The 18,778-nt window shown below is 40.4% G+C and overlaps 1 protein-coding gene across 8 annotated transcripts in view; it reads right to left on the bottom strand.

Annotated features, from left to right (window-relative positions):
• Positions 1-746: 746 nt before the first annotated feature.
• PDE4B (phosphodiesterase 4B) overlaps positions 747-18,778 on the bottom strand; it is a 596,404-nt gene continuing 578,372 nt past the window's right edge. For all 8 annotated transcript variants that reach the window (XM_067726455.1, XM_067726457.1, XM_067726456.1 and 5 more), the window contains 9 exons: positions 18,402-18,495; positions 12,717-12,895; positions 11,378-11,476; positions 11,072-11,236; positions 9,194-9,293; positions 7,045-7,199; positions 6,814-6,936; positions 5,921-6,103; positions 747-2,999 (listed from right to left, as the gene is read on the bottom strand). In XM_067726455.1, coding sequence (XP_067582556.1) covers positions 2,634-2,999; positions 5,921-6,103; positions 6,814-6,936; positions 7,045-7,199; positions 9,194-9,293; positions 11,072-11,236; positions 11,378-11,476; positions 12,717-12,895; positions 18,402-18,495 — 1,464 coding nt within the window. In that variant the 3' untranslated portion in view covers positions 747-2,633. The remainder of the gene's footprint in view (positions 3,000-5,920; positions 6,104-6,813; positions 6,937-7,044; positions 7,200-9,193; positions 9,294-11,071; positions 11,237-11,377; positions 11,477-12,716; positions 12,896-18,401; positions 18,496-18,778) is intronic.

Genomic DNA, 18,778 nt, shown 5'->3' with positions numbered 1-18,778 from the left:
CGAACCACTTCCCCCTGTGGTTAAAATATCATGGGCCATCCACTGATTCTTATTTGAAAGCTTTCTCAACACACACACACACACACACACACATGCACACGCACACACACACACACACACACACACACACACACCTTTCTCAGGATAAATTTTTTTTAAGTTGACTTTTTCAATGAAGCATTATTTTGTTTATGATATTTACACAGTTCTTTCCAGAAAGAAAAGCATAACCATATGATCAACAGGAGACTCCATGGATCACTGAGATGACCATGAGTGTCAGCCAGCACTCCTTGCATTGTGCTTTAAGGTGACTCTTTGGACCTCAGATTCTTCATGTGTCAGATGAATCAATGGGACAATCTGACTACACTAAGCTAATGTTGGACCATCTGACTACATTAAGTTAATGTGCTATGATTCATTTTTCTAGAGGACTCAGCCAAGTTGGAGATTCCCTTTATTCATCCAGTAGATTAAACTCTTCAGATTCTTAAAGTGCCTTTGTTTCTTTTAATTCACCGTCTCCCTTCTCATACCACTGAGCTAGTTGAACAGTTGTTAAAAAAATAAATGTTTCAAGCTAGGGGACTTTTTGGACACAGATTATGAAACTTTAGTTGTGATGCTGGCCAAGCAAAGTGGGTAGTTTTCTCTGTGGGGTACGGTAGGAGAGAAGAGGAAAAAAAGATCTGCTTTCAATGCGTCAGAACTAACCACAAAATAATTGGGCCTACAGTCTAATCTAATCATGCTTTTGTTTATTCACCTCATATAAAAGTCTCTTAAGAATGCATCTGAGCACAATACATAATAATACTATAACATACATTGTGAGAAACTTTGGAAAACAATAAAATGTCCACCTGAAATAAGCAGTGTTCATAGACATACAAACCCATTGGTCATGCACATTTGTGCCATTTCTTGAACTACTGAGTCACAATGCTGAACTGAAAGCATGAAATAGATTTTACAAACAGAGACTGAAGCCACTCAGAGGCCTAACAAGTGTTATCAGAAGCTTCACATTTGCATAATTTACTAAGTCAGTTCACATTTTATTATAAAATTCACATTGTTTTATTGTTTTCTTTTGTAATTAATTGGAACATGATATTCCTGCTTAACAGCAGGCAGGGGGCTTCCTCTTCAAAGTCAGTAGTTTGGGGACTCTCCAGAGAACCATCTGTGAGTTGCTTGTTAAACTGAATGTAGTGTTTCTTGTTAAACCGAAGCCACAATTATAGTAGAACCCAGTTAAAACTCAACTCATGTGTACAGATTTGGATAAAACAGGGGTAAAAACCACATCCCACTGCCCCCTACCCCTATCAAACTATACAAAAGTAAAAGCTCAATAGAAACCATTAGTATCTAATGTGAGAATCCCATTTCCAAAACAGTTCATGAAGGGGTTGAGCAGTATTAGCAACTCAGACCAGGAAAAGGGCAGACCCAACTGGTGAGGGGCCCGTATGTCTCTCTTCAGCGATGTTCAGGTTCTATAATAATACACAATACAAAACGTTACAGGAAAAGTCGTAACTCTTAGGCAGAGTCTTCTACACAAATTGAACACCACCGTTGGCAGGCAATGTTAGATATATAAATTAATAACTTACAAAACATTACATTATATACATTAAGTAATAAATACACGGTTATAAACAGAAACGGAGGTGATAGCGCGGAAGGCAGTGCAAGAGAAAGACGGCAGCATTAAACTGGAAACGGTGTAACTGGTGTTAGCATGAAGAGGGGTGCAAGAGAACAGGATGGGGACTGTGCGACCCCAGTGGCACAGGGGTTTGGGACCCGACAGGGTAACTGCTCATGAAGCTGAATTCTACACAGATTGTTACTGTGAACAACATGACTACCCCTTAGTTTGTTCAACAAAGTGCAACTCTAGAGGAGAGAAAATACTGTTGGAAGCAGGCAAACAGAGATACTTTATGGCAACTAAGGAGTTGTTTGGGACCATAGGAGAAGGAAGTTGAATGTGGTTAGAAGCGTAGCCTTTCTATTTGCAAAAGTAACTATAGTCAAGTGAAAGATATTGCCCAAGAAAGGAGGAAGACCATTTTCTTTCCTTTTTTTTTCCCCCAGAAAGAGTCAGAAAAGTTTATGTCAACTTTGAACGTTTATCTGTGTAGAAGTTAATACTAAACTCTAGGTATTCAACAGGCATTTTAAAGACGTGAAAATGTTTTACAAAAAAGGCACACAGGTTGGCAGACAAGGGGACAGGTGAGCAGATATAGAAATGACATTATTAGTCAGTCAGTTCAGTCACTAGAGGGGACAGATTCCCAAAACTTAGTGCAGAAAAATCTCTCAGTTTTGTGTCTTCCATTTTCAAGCCATTCGGTTGTGATGCGAACTTGGCCTCCAGAACCACAGAAACCTTCAGCTCTCCACTAAGCTTGCAAGCAAGGCAAGTCAACTGTGGAATTTCCTGAGCTGCTATGTGCTTCCCGGTCTTGCATTCTGGCTCCAAACTCAAGTAACTGGAAAGGCCGGGAGGCCCTTGTCCCGTGCAGGCCTCGGCCCCCATGGTGGGCTGGCCCTACCATACAGCTGGCATGCTTGTCAAGGGTGGAATGTTCATCTCCATAGGAAGAGGGAGATTATGTGTCAATCGGGGACTTGTCTTCTGTTGTGATGTCTACATCAGTCTCTCCCAGTGAATCCCTATTTTCCGGATCGATCACACAGAGTGTCTTTGTGTTGCTGAAATAGTTGTGGCCCTCTCCTTCTTTTTCGGGGCCTTCAGAATCCTCCTCTTCGAGGGTCAGTTCAAATTGAAACTTCTCCATCAGACCCTGGCAGTCTCTGTTCTGCTCATCCAGTGGTGGGGAGGGACTCTGGGGTATCATGCTCTGATACCAGTTCCTGTTATCTTCTAAAGTATCCAGAATGTCCTGGGCATCAGGCTGTACCAGGTCCGCCCAGGTCTCCCACAGCGGATGGACAATGTAGTCGATGAAGCCCACCTGGAGAAAAATAAGGTTACACATCTGTTATTGTGATGGGCCCTGGAACACCAAACAAGCCGTCCTGGTTTGCATGCAAAGAAAGAGCCACAACAACCCAAGAGAGGTCAATAATACTGGAATCTGTTATTTGAGTACCTACTATATGGTGCATCCCGCACTGAATGCAATATATACATTATCACTCTTAATCATGCAGAGTAAGTATGGTTATTCACCATTCACAAAGGAGGAAACTGTGACTCGTTGAGATGAAATAATTTGTCAGAGATCACAGAGCCAGTAAGTGGTGGAGATGGGACTCAGTCCCAACTTTGTCTGATCCCAAAGCCTGTGTTGGTCTCACTAGAACTGATTACTTTTCCTCTGACGTCTGCCAGGTAAGAAGTCTGGCTGTAACCCTGGTTGGGAATGACTTTGTCACTCCTTGGATTCTGTGAGTCATTCTCTGAAGAAGGAAGCTCCAGGTCTACTGAGCTCTGACTCAACATTCTTTCCCTGATAACTTTAAAATATGCCGCGGTTTTAAAATGAAAGGGAGCCGGCCTCGTATGACTCTGAGATGTCTCAAGTTCTGTGGAATGTTTTTGGTTTGTAGACGACGTAGGTGAAACACTTGAAAACACTTCAAGCCCCTAAACAAACAAATATCCCCTCTGCAGACACGTCTGCAATTGTTTTAGATCCAGAGGGCATACCGTCATTTCCATCAGGAGAAAGAAGGAAAAATAAAGACAATTAAGCAGTTCCTTTGCTAGTGTTCCTGTGAAGAAATATGAAGCTTATGGCTCTGTTATGGTTTACACAGGGGCTATGCATCCTGCATGAGCTGGCTCTGTGGCCTTATCCTGACCTTTCCACTGTGGGACAAACAGGAAACATTGGGGGTGGGAACAGGCTGAGAGAAAGAATAGGCACTAGTTGAATGAGGGAATGGAATTCCCCTGTCATGGTCTGGGGAGCTGGAGAGATGCTGGGTCGGGATTCAGGGGTAGATGAGCAAAGGCAACTTCGGTGCACCCACGGGCATTACATAGCTGTCTTTCCACACTGCTGGCAACTTCCCTTTATTAACATTCTGGATTTGGGCCAGTTATTTAACACATCAAAGTTGTACCGTATCAAAGGACCTGAGTCGTATGTGACTTTTATCTATCTGTTTATCTATCTATCTATCTATCTTTTCTCTGGTGTTTCCCTAGCCTAAACAAACAGAATTCATACCACAGTCAGGGCATCTCTGATCTGCACTGATTACAAGAACTTCCACTGTGGATGATTCAGATATTTCTCTTGCTTCCACCCACTCCTCTTTCCTCCCTTTTACTTCCTTATGTATGTTTAGTGGTTTTTAGAGACTATTTTCAAGGTGTTTTCCAGGGACCTGAAAAAAACAAGCTCAAGGCAATGGAGAAAATTCCATCAGCTGAACACACTGCAGTCATTTGCTTTCTTCATTTGTTCTGCTTCTGCTAAATGTTCAGCACTTTTTTGAAAGGTAGCCTCTAGTTGCTTATTTCCTAGGCCCTGGGACGAGAGAACTCTACAAATCAAGGGCTTCATTGCCAGACGACTCAGACAATGCTCACCAGAGCCCATCTGTGGGAAATACCAGGGTGGACCACAACATCATGGAAACAGTGAGACCTGTTCTCAGTGATGGACAGTGAATAGTTTTGGGTGGAGGGTAGCTGGGTGAACTGGACCAAGAGGACAGCTTCTTCACCTGACACACTGGGGAAATACCTGCTATGTCTATGTCACAAGGCTGTTTGGAGGTTCAAATGGGATAATGTATGGGAAATGTGTGGAAAACCACACAGAACATCATATACATACAAAACACCACTGTTGCTAACAAAAGGGCAATATACTATTTAATTAACTAATTCATGAATATCTTGTTCTAATTAAGGCATTAGGGTATTTGAATTGGCCCTAACTTTATGTTATCATGTGTTTTTATGGCATATTAGACCTTCAGAGCACTTACAGATTTTAAACTCATTTGATTGGGTTTCTTTAAAAAGCAACACAATAATAATTGCAAAGGAACTATACATTGATATTATAACTACATGTAAATTTGGGAGTAGAAGGTAGTGGGGAAAGAGGATAAACACTAACAAAAAGTACTCTGAATGCTTTTGTGATAAAGGCCTTGGGCAGCCTAGAGACACAGTCTTAATCATGACTGCCTGGCTCAGGTAGTTTGTTGTCCTGAAAAAAATAGCATCTCAGCCGGCCCTGAAGCCTTTGTAAGAATATCGATACTATCTAGTGCTACATATTTTGCAGCTAGCGGCATCTGGGGCATTTCTGCATCTCCCTGCCTACAGTGTAATGTCCCCCCAGTCCTTAGCACACAGAGAGTTTGTAGCTTTGGACACAACCAAAAGATGTCAGCATGCTCTCAGAAGTGTAGACGTGACCTTGGAAGGGGACACAGGACAGTGCTTCAACTATGAGGCAGAGAGATGTGTGGGAATGAGATTCGTCACCTCTGGTGATGGTAGCAGTGTGCATGATTGTGGAGAGACAACGAAAACAGGAAACAAGGGTGAAAAGCAGAGGTCCTGGATAAAGACAGAGCTGGGGGAAACCTAGAGGGATGAGATGAAGGAGACAGCAGCATTCAGTTAAATCAGCAGGATTTGTTAAGGTCATAGACAATGATCTAAACTGAGGATACACAGTCCAAACTTTGATGGATTTCTGAAGACTGCTTTTTCTCCTCGTTGTGAAATTGAGTGTAATGGAGAAGGCGAATGAGTCATGAGCATAATGGAACTAAATAAAGTAGTTGCTTCCTTATAATTTCACACACACACACACATATTTAAAAGAAAACAGCTAGAAAGAGCCCTCCAGTTCAACCATCAGCAGAGCTCACAGAAACTTTGAAACCTTATATTAGATACCTGGGATTTTTCCACGGAAGCTGTGTGCTTATCACACATGGGGCTAATCTCCATTCCCCTCTCCCGCTCTTTGTCTCCCTGCTGGAAAAATTCCTCCATGATGCGGTCTGTCCATTGCCGATACAATTCCAGGGACTTGGTGGGGTTACTCAGGTCTGCACAGTGTACCATGTTGCGAAGGACCTGAAATCATCAAATTTTGGAAATCCCATAAAATGAGGTATAAATACTACCAGAACATCTCATCCCTCTCGTACTAGTACACTTGGTACCAGACCCAAGAACATTTTAGTTGCATTATAATTATGGTGCTTGCACCAAAGAAGCAGGATTACAATGGTGCTGGCCAGAGTTGGTTATTTACCATTATAAGAGTCCCCAAAGGGAAAATATGTCTTCTTTGATTGACAGTCATTGAATTAAAAAACTGGAAGGGACATTAGAGGTCAGATGCTGCCATGGTTTCTTCTCCTCAGTTTGGAAAAAATGCAAAGAATTACTCAAAGTAGATGTCTTCATATTTTCCACTTGTGGAAAGAGGAGACCAACTGAGGGCAATTTGTATAACCAAAACAGACCTAACAAAGTTCAAGTCAGTGGGATTTATGTCCAAACATGAGCCTTTGGGATCAGCAGTCACGTATACCCTATTATAAAGAGATTTTGCTGTTTATTTTTAGAATTAAGCAACTCAATAAATAGGGTTCTGTTTTTCTTCGTAAATTAGAGAATCAACTTGAATGTCCATTTTCCTTTGCTCGTTCTTAAAATAAGCCCAAAGGCTTAGTAGTAACCTAGGACATGCAACTAAGTAAACTTGTTTTTCTTTTTCTAACTGCTGCGTCATGAATTTGGTGTGGCTTTGTGTTAAATCAAAGGCTTCTGTCAAATACCTGTATACGATCAGTATAGTTGTCCAGGAGAAGAACGCCGGAACTTGTAACTTTCTTTGTTTCTACCATTGTCTTCAGGTCTGCCAGCAGGCTCATGTGTTTGGACATATCAGTTGCTAAGACCTGAGGTTAAAAAAAAAAAAAAGGAAACTCTCAATAAACTCAGTTTATCAAGGAAATGGATTTTCTCTTCCAGCAAAAGTGAGGAACACAGGGAGACCAAAGTCTTACCATGTCAATAACCATCTTCCTGAGTGTCTGACGCTGCTTCTTGGTGAGATTCTGGAAGATGTCACAGTGTTCTTCTTGGAGCAGTTTGAAACCCACGGCAAGGTGATGGTTTTCCAACACAGATTCATCATTATACATCAACGCAAGTTCTGAATCTAATAAACAAGGGAAAATGATGATTTAATAAAAAGGGATACAATTCAAACTGTGGAATTACCTCAGTGTGAAATCAGATCTAGTTCTCTCCATATGATCTTAAGAACCAAGACCCCATATGTCATTTTCTATTAGAGCAGAGTCTCCCTCTACAAAGAGAAATAGTCAGTTCCTAAGTTAAAAAAAAAAAAAGTTTCCAGTAGATATTAGCTCATAAACTTTCTCTTTGATTAAAAGTCACAGTATTTTTAAAATGCTTTTTTTCCTTTTCACTTCAGATGAAGAATTTGACATTTTAGGTAAGGGCATTCCCAAGCAATTAATCCTATTTTTATCTCAGTTTGTAACTTCCCTTATGTCTTCACGAATGTGTGCTTTGGAAAAAGAAGACTGAAAATGCCACTAAACTTCACCCAAGGTATTAAAATTTTTCACATTATCTCACTTTTTGATATGTTTCCCAGCTCCATCAATTGTGAGTTTTGGATTTTCAAAGAAGATAATGGTGTGAGTGTAAAATTTCACTTTATCCAAATAATGTAGCTCTTTGGAGCTTTCTGTAAATATGGTAACAAAACAATAACTTTTTACAACAATCTTGATATCCCAGTTTCTGCCCTATGGCCCTATACAACAGAAACTGCATTATCTAGTTACCTAAACTACAGCTTCTAGCCTGCCTTTCACACACAAGAATCCCAGACAACCTCTGTTAGGCAGCGCCATGGTCTGCAATTGAGAACATGGTCATCAAACTCATGAAGCCACATTTTCTCTTAACCAAAATGATAACCAAGTGACGATAATATGTTACTAATTGTAGGTGTTGTTACTCATAAACCATTGCTTTTACAGTGTGCTTTGAGTTACATCTTCAGAAAAGGTGGTGGGATATGTGATGTCGTTTCAGCACTCTTGCCTTGTTCATCCTGTGATCAAGGGCATAGCTCTGCAAGCTGGCTTTTTATGGTATGTGGCTTTGGCAGAAAGACCATTTTTCTGTGTGAAGCTAACTGGCCTATATATGGAATGGTTCATGACATCACAGTAGACCAGCTGATATAACCCACACAGACAAGCAGCTGCCCAAAGTTTACGTTCTTTCGGTAGAAAAACAAGGTAAAAAGCAAGGTACCTCACACTTAGTCATTCAAATATCCTGATGATAAAGTATGATAAGGGCTCTTTCACAGCAAGTAGCTCCAATATTTCTTAAAACTGTCAGCACTGGATGTTAATCTTGACCACAACAAGATAACCAGTATTCTCAGAAGAAAAAAGTACTTAGATTTTCAGCATTTAGAAGTGGTACATTAACTGGGAAAAATCATGGATTTTCATTAGCATGGATACTAAATATTTTGAGCATGACAAAAGCTTTGAGTAGGGCTTGGGATCTTAAGGATGGGCCAGGCCTTGAAGGTCACTGAAGTCAGACCAATCCATACTACAGACCAGTGCATAATCAAACCTATGAAGCTGGAAGAGAGTGTGTGAGACTTTTACTGACCCGACCCTCCATCCTGAATTGTGGAAGCTTTTTCTTGGAGTCTTATTTCTATATGGAGGCTCCCATGCTCAGATACAACGTTTGAACCTGCTCCCTCAGTAGAGAGGGACACTAGTGGGTCACCATGCTCTGTGTGAGAGCCCTGCATAATCCTAAAAAATCATTACCACATTATTCCCAAGCCTTTCCGTATCCTTACTGGATAATTCCACATGTGTTACTCTTTCCTCACATATTGCATTTTCCAAACACTGAGTACTTTTTATGGCTCCCCTCTGACCCTTTCCAAGTTCTCCATGCAGCTCAAAGTGATGTTGCTAGACTGGACACAATATCCAGGAAAGGTCTGACCAGTTTGAGTGGAATGGAAGGATTACCTCATTATTACCCTTATTATTATCCATAATGAAAACATCAGGAGGAAAAAAATGAAGCAGTGACTCATACAATTATCTCAAGTGACTGTTCTAGTGGCGAACTCACTTGTGTTGATGAGAAACTGATTGGAGACTCCAGGATGATCAACGTCATGAATAGCAGCTGCAAAAATGGCGGCCAGGATTTCCAAATCTGTGAAGACGGCCTGCAGGGCAAAATGAGTGCACTGAACTCCACGTTCCATTTGCCTATCCTGCTTAATTAGTTTCATACTAAGGTACCCCATTTCATTCTTGTTGGGAGAAAGATGCTTTGTTGATTTATGCAATATCTCAATATACTATTTTAATTAAATGTAGATTCTGTCCATCATCATAAGGTCTCTTATGTGAGAGGACTGGTGGTCAGAGCCCATGCCCACATCGAGCCTGCAGGCTGAGGCTCGGGGAAGGCGTTAGCACAGCGCTCATGGTAAGAGATCAGGTGGTACCTGATATCTGTTTCTTGGATAAGTGGTATAACAGGATGGTGCTTATGCAACACAAGCACGTCAGACTGGCTCTGCTCTGATATAAAAAGCTCCATATGCTTTCAGGCTGCATAACTAAGGCCAAATTCCAGATTTATAAGCCTGCCAATAAGTTATTTCTTAAAGCTAAATTTGTAGCATGGTCAGAGCTTTCACACATTTATTCATTCATCCATTCAGTCAATACCTATCCACTCAGTGATTAGTATGGACAAGATTTGAGGACATTTCTGAGAAATGAGACCTAATGCCAACTGCTCAACTCCTTCATGCCATCCCGTGAAGCCTCCCTCCTCTGCCCCTACCTGTATGCAATGATTTAAACCTAGTATTTATTTAGGTATAAATTGCTTCTGGCTGAAATGTCTTTCATCATTCTCTGTGGTTACTTAAATCTTCTGATCCTTCCATTCAATCTAATTATGCAAGGACACATTGAACTCTCCCTTCTCTAAACATCTGTGGTTCTCATGCTCAATTTCCAGCCACACAGTAGGTAACAGCAGCAGACAGTTGATAAACAGTGTTGGCCCACCGTGTGATACTGACACAGAACATAAAAATAATACTGTTTTTTTTTCCTTCAGGGCTATAAAACAGTCTTAGCTTCTTGGATTTCATTCCTCAGAATATATGGAACCCAAGCAATAGAGTTGGGGTCAGTTTAATCTTTCTTCACCTTCCAAGCTGAATCTGCAGAGGTGGGCTTGGCTAGGGCGTGGCCAGTCCCTTCCCACAGTGAGCCTACACATTTTGGAAATACCTGACCACCACTGCCATCTGTCAAGGAAGAGCATGGACTGCTGCACCCACTGGGCTGCTTATAGTGATATATAAAAATGCATTAATCTGTGAGAGAAGCAGTCCCAGCCACCTTCTAGAGAGATGTCTAACAAGTTGGAAAGCTGTCCCTCTTTGCTTCAGCATTGTTCATTCCTCAGTTCTAGATTTTTCAGTTACTTTTCCTTCAATCCATAGAACCAGTTTTATGAATTCTTAGGCGAATAAGCTTATGGATGCTTATTCTTAACAGGAACTATATAGAACATTTTATATTATATTTCTGTGCTATCCCTCAGAGGACCTGGGATGGTGTAGGCAGTTCAGATCAGCACGTGCATACTGAGGATATACTATATACTAAATGCTGAACTAGACACTTATTAGGTACTAGAGATACAATGACAAATGGAGCATCCTATTAACTGCTTGATAATTAAATAATTTTTCCATTGTAACAGAGGTAAAGGAAAGGTTACTCTGATATGAGAAAGCAAGTAGAAATGTCATCCATTTATATTAATAACCCAATTGATACATGCTCTACATAATAAAGAGCCAGTTCCAGTATGCACAAACATCTAATTACATTATTTCTATAAATATATCACATGTTGTATGGCACTTTTTAAGGAGGATGGGCAGGGTATGCAAAACAGATCATAACTACTCACATCTAAGGCTGGCGTAGAAAGAAGAACATGGGTTGACTGGGCTACATCAGCAGCGTGTAGGCTGTTATGATATGCCACATCAGCATGGTAATGGTCTTCTAAAGTCATCATGTAGGTAACAAAGGTGTCAGATGAAATTTTGAATGTCTTTAGGAGGTCTCTTTCCTACGCAGCAAAAAGGATTAGAAAACAACTAAGTGGATGTCCATAAATGAAGAAAAACCAAATCAGAAAAGTAAACTGGGATGGAAAAAAATCATAAAGAGCATCTAATTGGATAACCAACATTCACTCCTGTTTACTCACCTGGAATATGGCATACATGATGCATGTTAGGGGCCTATTGTGTGAATATCCAGCCACATTGAAGATGTTAAGGCCCCATTTGTTCAGGTCTTCCAGCTCCTATATCAAAATTAGAGAAATTTAGAAATAAGGACAGTTTTGTTCACATGCCTCATTATTTTTATTTATTCTGGGGACTGGGGTTGGCTAAGTCTTTAGAGTATCTATTTAGAGTGTTCTGGTTGCATGAACGTTTGAAAATGGAATGATCTGGGAAGTTGAGTATCTTCATGCTGTTTAGAAGGTTCTGTACATATTTTTCAGAAAAGGGAGAATGTGTGTTTATTGATAAATTTTGTTTCTGACCTCTAATTTTTTGCCGTATGTCAGTCCTCAGTCAATGTTGCTTTCGGAAGTAGGTGCAAGTGATTAGAGATCATTCTAGCCCCATTTCCCTGTCTCTCCCCTTCTCTGCTCACTGGTCCATGAGTAACAGCTAGAAAGCAATCTCAGGGAAACTCCTCTGCCCTTTGGTTATTATCACTGAGAGCCATGTCAAGGAGACTTAGCTGCTAGAATGTGTGTAAGTCAACCCTGATTTAGTATAAAAGGTCATGAAGATGCTAGTCATCCATTACATCCTAGAGCTCCTGCGCCACAGAAAGACTTGAAAGAAACATCATTCCATCCTGTGTTGTGGGATTATTCCAAGATTATCTGATTAAAGGAGCAATTTATTCCATTATTAATTACTCTCAGAGTAAGGGATCCAGGCTCTCCCCAGAGGCTTGGCCCAATGTGTAATCAACCTTCTTCTAATGACATCTTTCGGACACTCCCTCACTGAATGTTCATTTGTTCTCATTTCATATTCTCACAAGGCCGAGAGAACCTCAGCAGTCACCTTGCACGGCCTCCGAGAGGAGGTATGAATTCTTTCTGAGCCTTCCTCCACTACTAGGGTTTGGGCTCAAGGGTCAAGGCTGTCAATTTCTCTCATTTCTTCTTCAGCTCTGCCAATCAGTGCAGATTTTCTCATTGGTCCTTGGCATACAGTCTCTGAAATATCCTCTGGGGTAATTCAGCCCTGTCTATTGCCCTCACCTTGGATTCTCCCAATATGTGTTCAACAGGATTCTCCATTCATAGGTTAATGGACCCAACTCAGGACAAAATATGGTCCTTTGGTGCAGAAAAGGGGCCTTTAACTAGGTGTTCAACAATGGACAATGGGCTACATCAGCCTCATCATACTATTTAATAATAAAGCAAAAGCGATCACTGTTTTCTAGTAGGAGGTTTTAGACATCTGCCTGCTATAAAGCAGAGCTACACGAGCACACACCCAGCTCATACACACCTTGGCTAGATGATCTTCATTTTCCGTGTTGACTCCAAAGCGTGAGATACTTGTATTATTTAAGCTTGAACTATGCATCAGTTTTTTCACTCCGCTTATCTGTGTCATGAGCTGTTGCTTTTTCTTTTTCTCCCTGTCTTTCTGGGTGGGAGATGGAATCTCCACGTCATTCTGCTTGTCTGCAACAACACAAAAATAGGTTTTCCAGTCCCTGTGTGCCAATGAGAACCCACTGCAATATTCAAAAACAACTTGTAACGGTCTATAATGGCTGGCTCATCTTAGGAAGGTCTGTCATAGCATTATCTCACTTGATCTCCAGGACAATCCGGTGATACATGATTTTATTGCTAAAGCAGCAAACTGACGTCCAGAGGAGCTAAATAAGTTGTTCAAGAAGTGGCAGAGGTAGAACTCAATCCCATGTCTTCTGTTTGATTTGGGACAATTACACTCATACACTTTCAAGGTGAGGCATCAATATTTATATGTAAATTTCTTATTAAAGTGAATAACTTGTATGTTTGTGAAAACAGAGAAGGTTCATGTAGCCAAGCCCAGGTTAATAAAAACAGGCTTTATGTTTTGCTCACTTTATTATGTTTGTAATTATTGTTTAATTTAAAAGATCCATATAACAGTAGCTGGGTTCAGTTTAGATGAGTAGTATATATGTTAGAGAAATAAATGGCTTCTAATCTTCAAATGATTCCTCTAAAGCCCTGGCTTATGACGATTTGAGGTTAAGAGGAAGACTGTAATTTCAGTTTTATCTCATGCCTTGTGTCTATAAATTCTGCTAGTAAATAATAACAATGCCTCTCATTGGTAACAGGCATTACATTGATTAATGTAATTGTGCTTATTAAATATCTATAATCATCTCATTTAATTTTTAAAAAAATTCTGCTACAAGATAAAAGGAGGGCTAGGGTTAGTGAGAAAAACATATCTACCTGCTCATAGAAGCTCCTTCTTCTATATCATGCTATTAAAAATATCAGCAATCAAATATTCTATTTCACTTCTCAGGGAGATGGATGGATCCCGAGTCCTTCTGAAAAATGCATTAACTCTCTCAGGCCACAGGGATGCCTGTGAATGCGCTGAGGCAATCAGTTATTGAGGTGCTCTACAGCTACTTCATTGAACTAAATGACACCCTGTGGCTGAAAGAGTTAATGCAGCTTTCAAAAGTTCCTACATTTATCTCTACTTGTTTCAGTGAAAATGAGTCCAAAGACAACTTCTCTATTTGAAAATGACACATTTCCAGATGGCCTGCTGGGATCTAGATGATTTGCTTTCAACTCTTGCAGTTGATGGCATAGTCACACGTTCTCCCTGGAGACCTCCGCCTGCTCACAGAGCCCTGTGGACAACTCATCAAAGCAAAGTGAGCACAGTGAGGTGGAAGCAGCTGTCCTGGACCCTTGGCACCTGGCTGTAGGGCTGGAGCAAGAGATTTCTCTATCCCTAGCATCTCAGTGCTGTCTCTGGGTGCCCCCAAGTTCCTAGATTCATCAGCCTATGACTCTGCCTTAGGGAGGAATTTTAGTGGTCATCCCAGTTAGTTCAGGGGTTTCCAACCTAGTTCAGCATCAGAAGCACCCAGGGAACTTTTGAAAAATACAGACTTATGAGCCCCACCCAGTCCTACTGAATCAGTGTTTTTTAAAAATCTTCCCAAGTGACTTTGATGATCAGAGTCAGGTTTGGGAACAAATAATAATCCCACATGTTCATTTTTCAGATGAAGTCAGCAACTTTCCCAAGCTCAAAGGGCAATTCATTCAACAGATATTTATTTCACAATCACTTTGTTCCAGACGCAGTGATTTAATAGCTTAGAACCCAGGCCTTCAGGTTCCCGTTAAAATCTCTTTCTGGTCTCTCAACCTTTGGCATAAAAACTATATATGACATTACTTTTGAAATTACTTTTCTCCCTGTCACTTCACTCCTAATAATGACTACTTTTGCTAAAATAAAAGGCCACAATAGCCCCTGCGTTTCCTAACCATCATTCTTCACCATTCTTCATGCCTGGTTAACGAAGCTGTTAGATTCTTCTGTGCCAATGCAAATATAAAACCTCTAGTGGGACTAGCAGCTTTTTCCCTTTGTTTAATTAAAGATTCCCTGCGACAGCGAGAAACTGAGCCGAACCACTACTGTGTCTGGAACATTACGATAAAGAAGAAAGCCATTATCCACAGACAGTGCCATTTTGACATTAATGGGTGTTTCCCTATGCAGGCATTGGAACAACTGATGGGTTTCCCTATTCTGAATTTCCTCTGCTAAATGCTTAGCCAGTCCCATGCAGAAATAACCTGAAACACACACTCAAAGAATCATACTACATGCTTTGTGAGTTCACATTTACAGAACGGTCAGACTACAGTGGGGAAAGAGTGGAACAGTACCAAATAAATAAATAAATAAACAGATGCAAAAAACGTCTCATCAAAACTCTGATAATGGCGGCATTGGAGGTGCTTTTCTTGCTAGCTTACAGCATTTAATCATGCAAAATTCCTGAGTTCTCTTCCCTGTGTCTTGAGAATTCTATGTTCCAGCTTTGGAGACAGTAAGTCGGGGATTTGAAGGGGTGATTCTTCTCTGAAAAAATATCAACTAACTTGTAATATCACATCTAAATATCTTGCTTTAATCTGTGCTCCTTCCCCCTGGGTCCTTTACTTCCTCCTGTACCAGCAACCCGAGCCCATTAACCTGCATGAGCATCACAGAGTGCCTGCACTGATGGTCTCTTGCCTGCATGTCAGCCTGTCCATCTGGACGCCATCCTTTTACATGGAAACAATACAAGTTTCACACATTCCCCGCAGTGAGGGATTTCCCTCCTTTCTGCATGACACATTTTAACTTTCAATGACTCTTACTGAGATACTGCTCTTCAAGTTTAACTGAAATCAATAAGGTCTTCCCATTTTGTGCTCTTGGAGATGGTTGCTGTGCTCTGACAAGAGGCTCTTATATTACTAGAAGCTGTTAACACATTTTTAGGTCCAACAATCCTGATTCTAAAGACTTTTCTCCATAGATTACATCTATTACTGAAAGGCGATTTTCTTCTGACAGCCTAATAACCTTTCCTAGTTAAAGAAGTGACAAGTATTTTGATCTAGGAGTCAAGAGAGTGAAGTCATAGTTCTGGCTCAGGAACATTTTAGCCAAGTAATCTTGGTCAAGTTACATACCCTTCTGGGCCTCAGTTTTCTTTCTTGGAAAATGAGGGAACTGGATGAGGCCATTAAGGTCCCTTTCAGATCTGACATTTTGTGAAGAAGGCTTCATGGTCCTCCAGGAATACTCGCCATGCTCACAAGACAGGACGTAGAGTTCCATGTCCTGCATTTGCAGTTTGGAAACAAGCTTTGTTTGTTTGCTTTTTAAGATTATCAAATTGTAAGCCTACAGGCTATTCCAGAGAATCCAAGTTGCCAGGTATGTCTTAGCAAGACTGATAAACTCCATCCATATAGAAAGTTAGAGCTGGAATGGATAGAGGGTGTCATCTACTCCAGTGTTCCCATTTTACAGTTGAAGTAGCTGATGAATCTTTTGTTTATATGATGGATTTTTTTCTCCCTAAATTTTCTCAAGAATATAATCTGTCTGTCTAGCCTGTTTGATCAGGTCTACCTTGTGTGTGCACATGCGTGTGCATGCAAACGCACACACACAAACACACAGGCTCACCACCCTCCTAATGTTGAGTGTGTAAGGACTGAGGTTCTAACAACCTACCTCAAATTATCAACTTGTTGTTGATAATTTAATTTTGGGGGCAATAATGAGAAGCCAAATGATGGTTTTCCTCAAGAGATATGCCTCCATAGCAACTGGAATATTCAACAGAGTTGACAGTTACCCGTTCTTGAGATGCAAAGTGTTGAAACTGAGAACTCATTTTTATTATCTTCTCAGCCTCCTCACTTGATAGCCTTTGATGCTAAAATAAGAATAATTGGTATACTAAACTATTCTCATGGTCCTTGGCAAGCAGATAGTGAAAGAGGTTACAAGCCAAGAGGACTGCTTAGGTACAACCTTGGATGATGAAGGGCTCAGAGACTTCCTGCAGCTTTACTCCAGTGGTCAGAGTCTCTTCTGAGATGACAGACAAGCCCTGATATTTTAACATGCAATGTTTATGAAAACAAAAATGAGTCCTTGCACTTATTGATTTTATTCTTCTTTCCCACAGTCATTAACCTGGAGACTGTCCCTAAAACAGTCCCTAGCTTATGAAAAATAATTGGGTGTCACACAGATGGACAGGAGAAGATGCCTGCCTTCAAAAGAAAAAAGGGGGATAATGGAGAAGAAAAGGATCAGTACACAACACTTTCTGTTCAATTAGATTCTAGCTCCTCTTGGAGCTAGGATATATGAAAAAATCTTCTCTTTGTTCTCTGACAAAGGTTGCCACAACTGCCGCTGGAGAAAACCAGGTGCTGCAGACACCCACATACTGGAAACAGTCGGAAAGGCACTTGTCAATCATGCCAATGCCCACTGGCCACAGAGTAGCGCCATGAGCTTTCCACTAGGCTGATCAAAGATTGATCTGCTGATAGCAGGAACTGCTTCGGTATTAGAGAAATAGAATTGATTTTTTAAAATAAAACTAGAAGAGGTATGTGTTTCCATAAGACATCAAGGCAAATGCTCATTGATTTAAGGATATGCAGCAATGCCAAAAAGAAGGGAGGTGTAATATTCAGCTGTAAGAATAGGTCATTTCCCTGGAAAGTGGAGTTCTGCTAAATGAGCATAATTCAGTGGTAATTGAAAGTCAACAGAATCAGAGTCTAAAGGCTACCCATTCACTCTGAAGTACAGATTTGCAGGTTCTGCAGGCCTTATTCAAGAAAAATACACAGCAGAATGGCTTTAAACATGAGATCAGAAATTCCTAGTAATCAAACAGGATGCATGACAGTAGTTGAGAGGCACTGATGCAAACCTTTCCTGTCAGTGACATGTGTTAAAAGACTATCAATGTGAAAGCAGAGACTGATAGGTAAGTATCAGATTAGGAAGATAATGATGCTGCTTGCAGAAGGCTAACTCCTTCAGAGAGGTGGAGATTCTTTCTGCCCTCCCCCCATGTATCGTTAAGAAATACCTTAGCAAAGCAACAGTCAAATTATTTCCAAAGCTTATTATCATGGGTCAAATCACCATACAGTTCTCCAGCCATCTCTCACAAAGCATCTAAAAGGAAACCTTTTGCTCAAAGCCCAGTTACTGGAAGAATTTAAAGAATATCATGTCACAGGAGCCAATTGGAGTTGTCCTTAAGGACTGGATGATTGAACCCCCCATCACCCACCCCCCCTTCAGAGGTCTTGACAGAGATGGAAGTGGGTGGGTAGATAAGGAGTGACCTGAGGTCTATATAAATTCAATTAGCCCATAATAAACTTCTCTCTTTGTTGGGTATTTTCATTCATTTTTTTCACAACACCTTACAGCTTATTTTTTTTTTTATGTTAAGGATTGTCTTTAGTTCTTATTTTAAATGGATTTGTTTTTCTGTCACTTAACCCCATTCCAAACTCATATAGTGATGTTCCTGACAGGTTGCAGAAATTAATATTAAAAAAAAATATCTCAGTTATGGAATAAGTTTTCCAGTGAATATCTTACCTAAGAAAGTATTTGAAATGTATTCAGACACCTGGTTCCCCGATCGGCTCATTTCTGAAAGGTGTGTCAGCTCCCGGTTCAGCATTCTTTTGAACTGTTTATAAAGAACAAAAACCGTATTAACCACCTAAAAAATAGCAAATTATCATTTTAGATGTTTCCAACTTTATCAAGAACCAAGAGACCGAGTGAGCAGACATCATTAGATAAATGATACCGTTTCTACAAAATACAATAATGTGAAATTATTCCAACGTCACTTTAGGGAAAAAAGGTTTTCTTAAGATTTCTTAGAATTAACATCTGATTTCTTTTGAAGATGCAAACATAGGAAAAGGAATTTTAACAGAGGTCAAGATCATTTCCCTTAAAAATGT

This window comes from Pseudorca crassidens, chromosome 2 (assembly GCF_039906515.1).
Source record: "Pseudorca crassidens isolate mPseCra1 chromosome 2, mPseCra1.hap1, whole genome shotgun sequence".
NCBI lineage: Eukaryota > Metazoa > Chordata > Mammalia > Artiodactyla > Delphinidae > Pseudorca > Pseudorca crassidens.
This window is presented reverse-complemented; position numbering and strand designations above follow the sequence as displayed.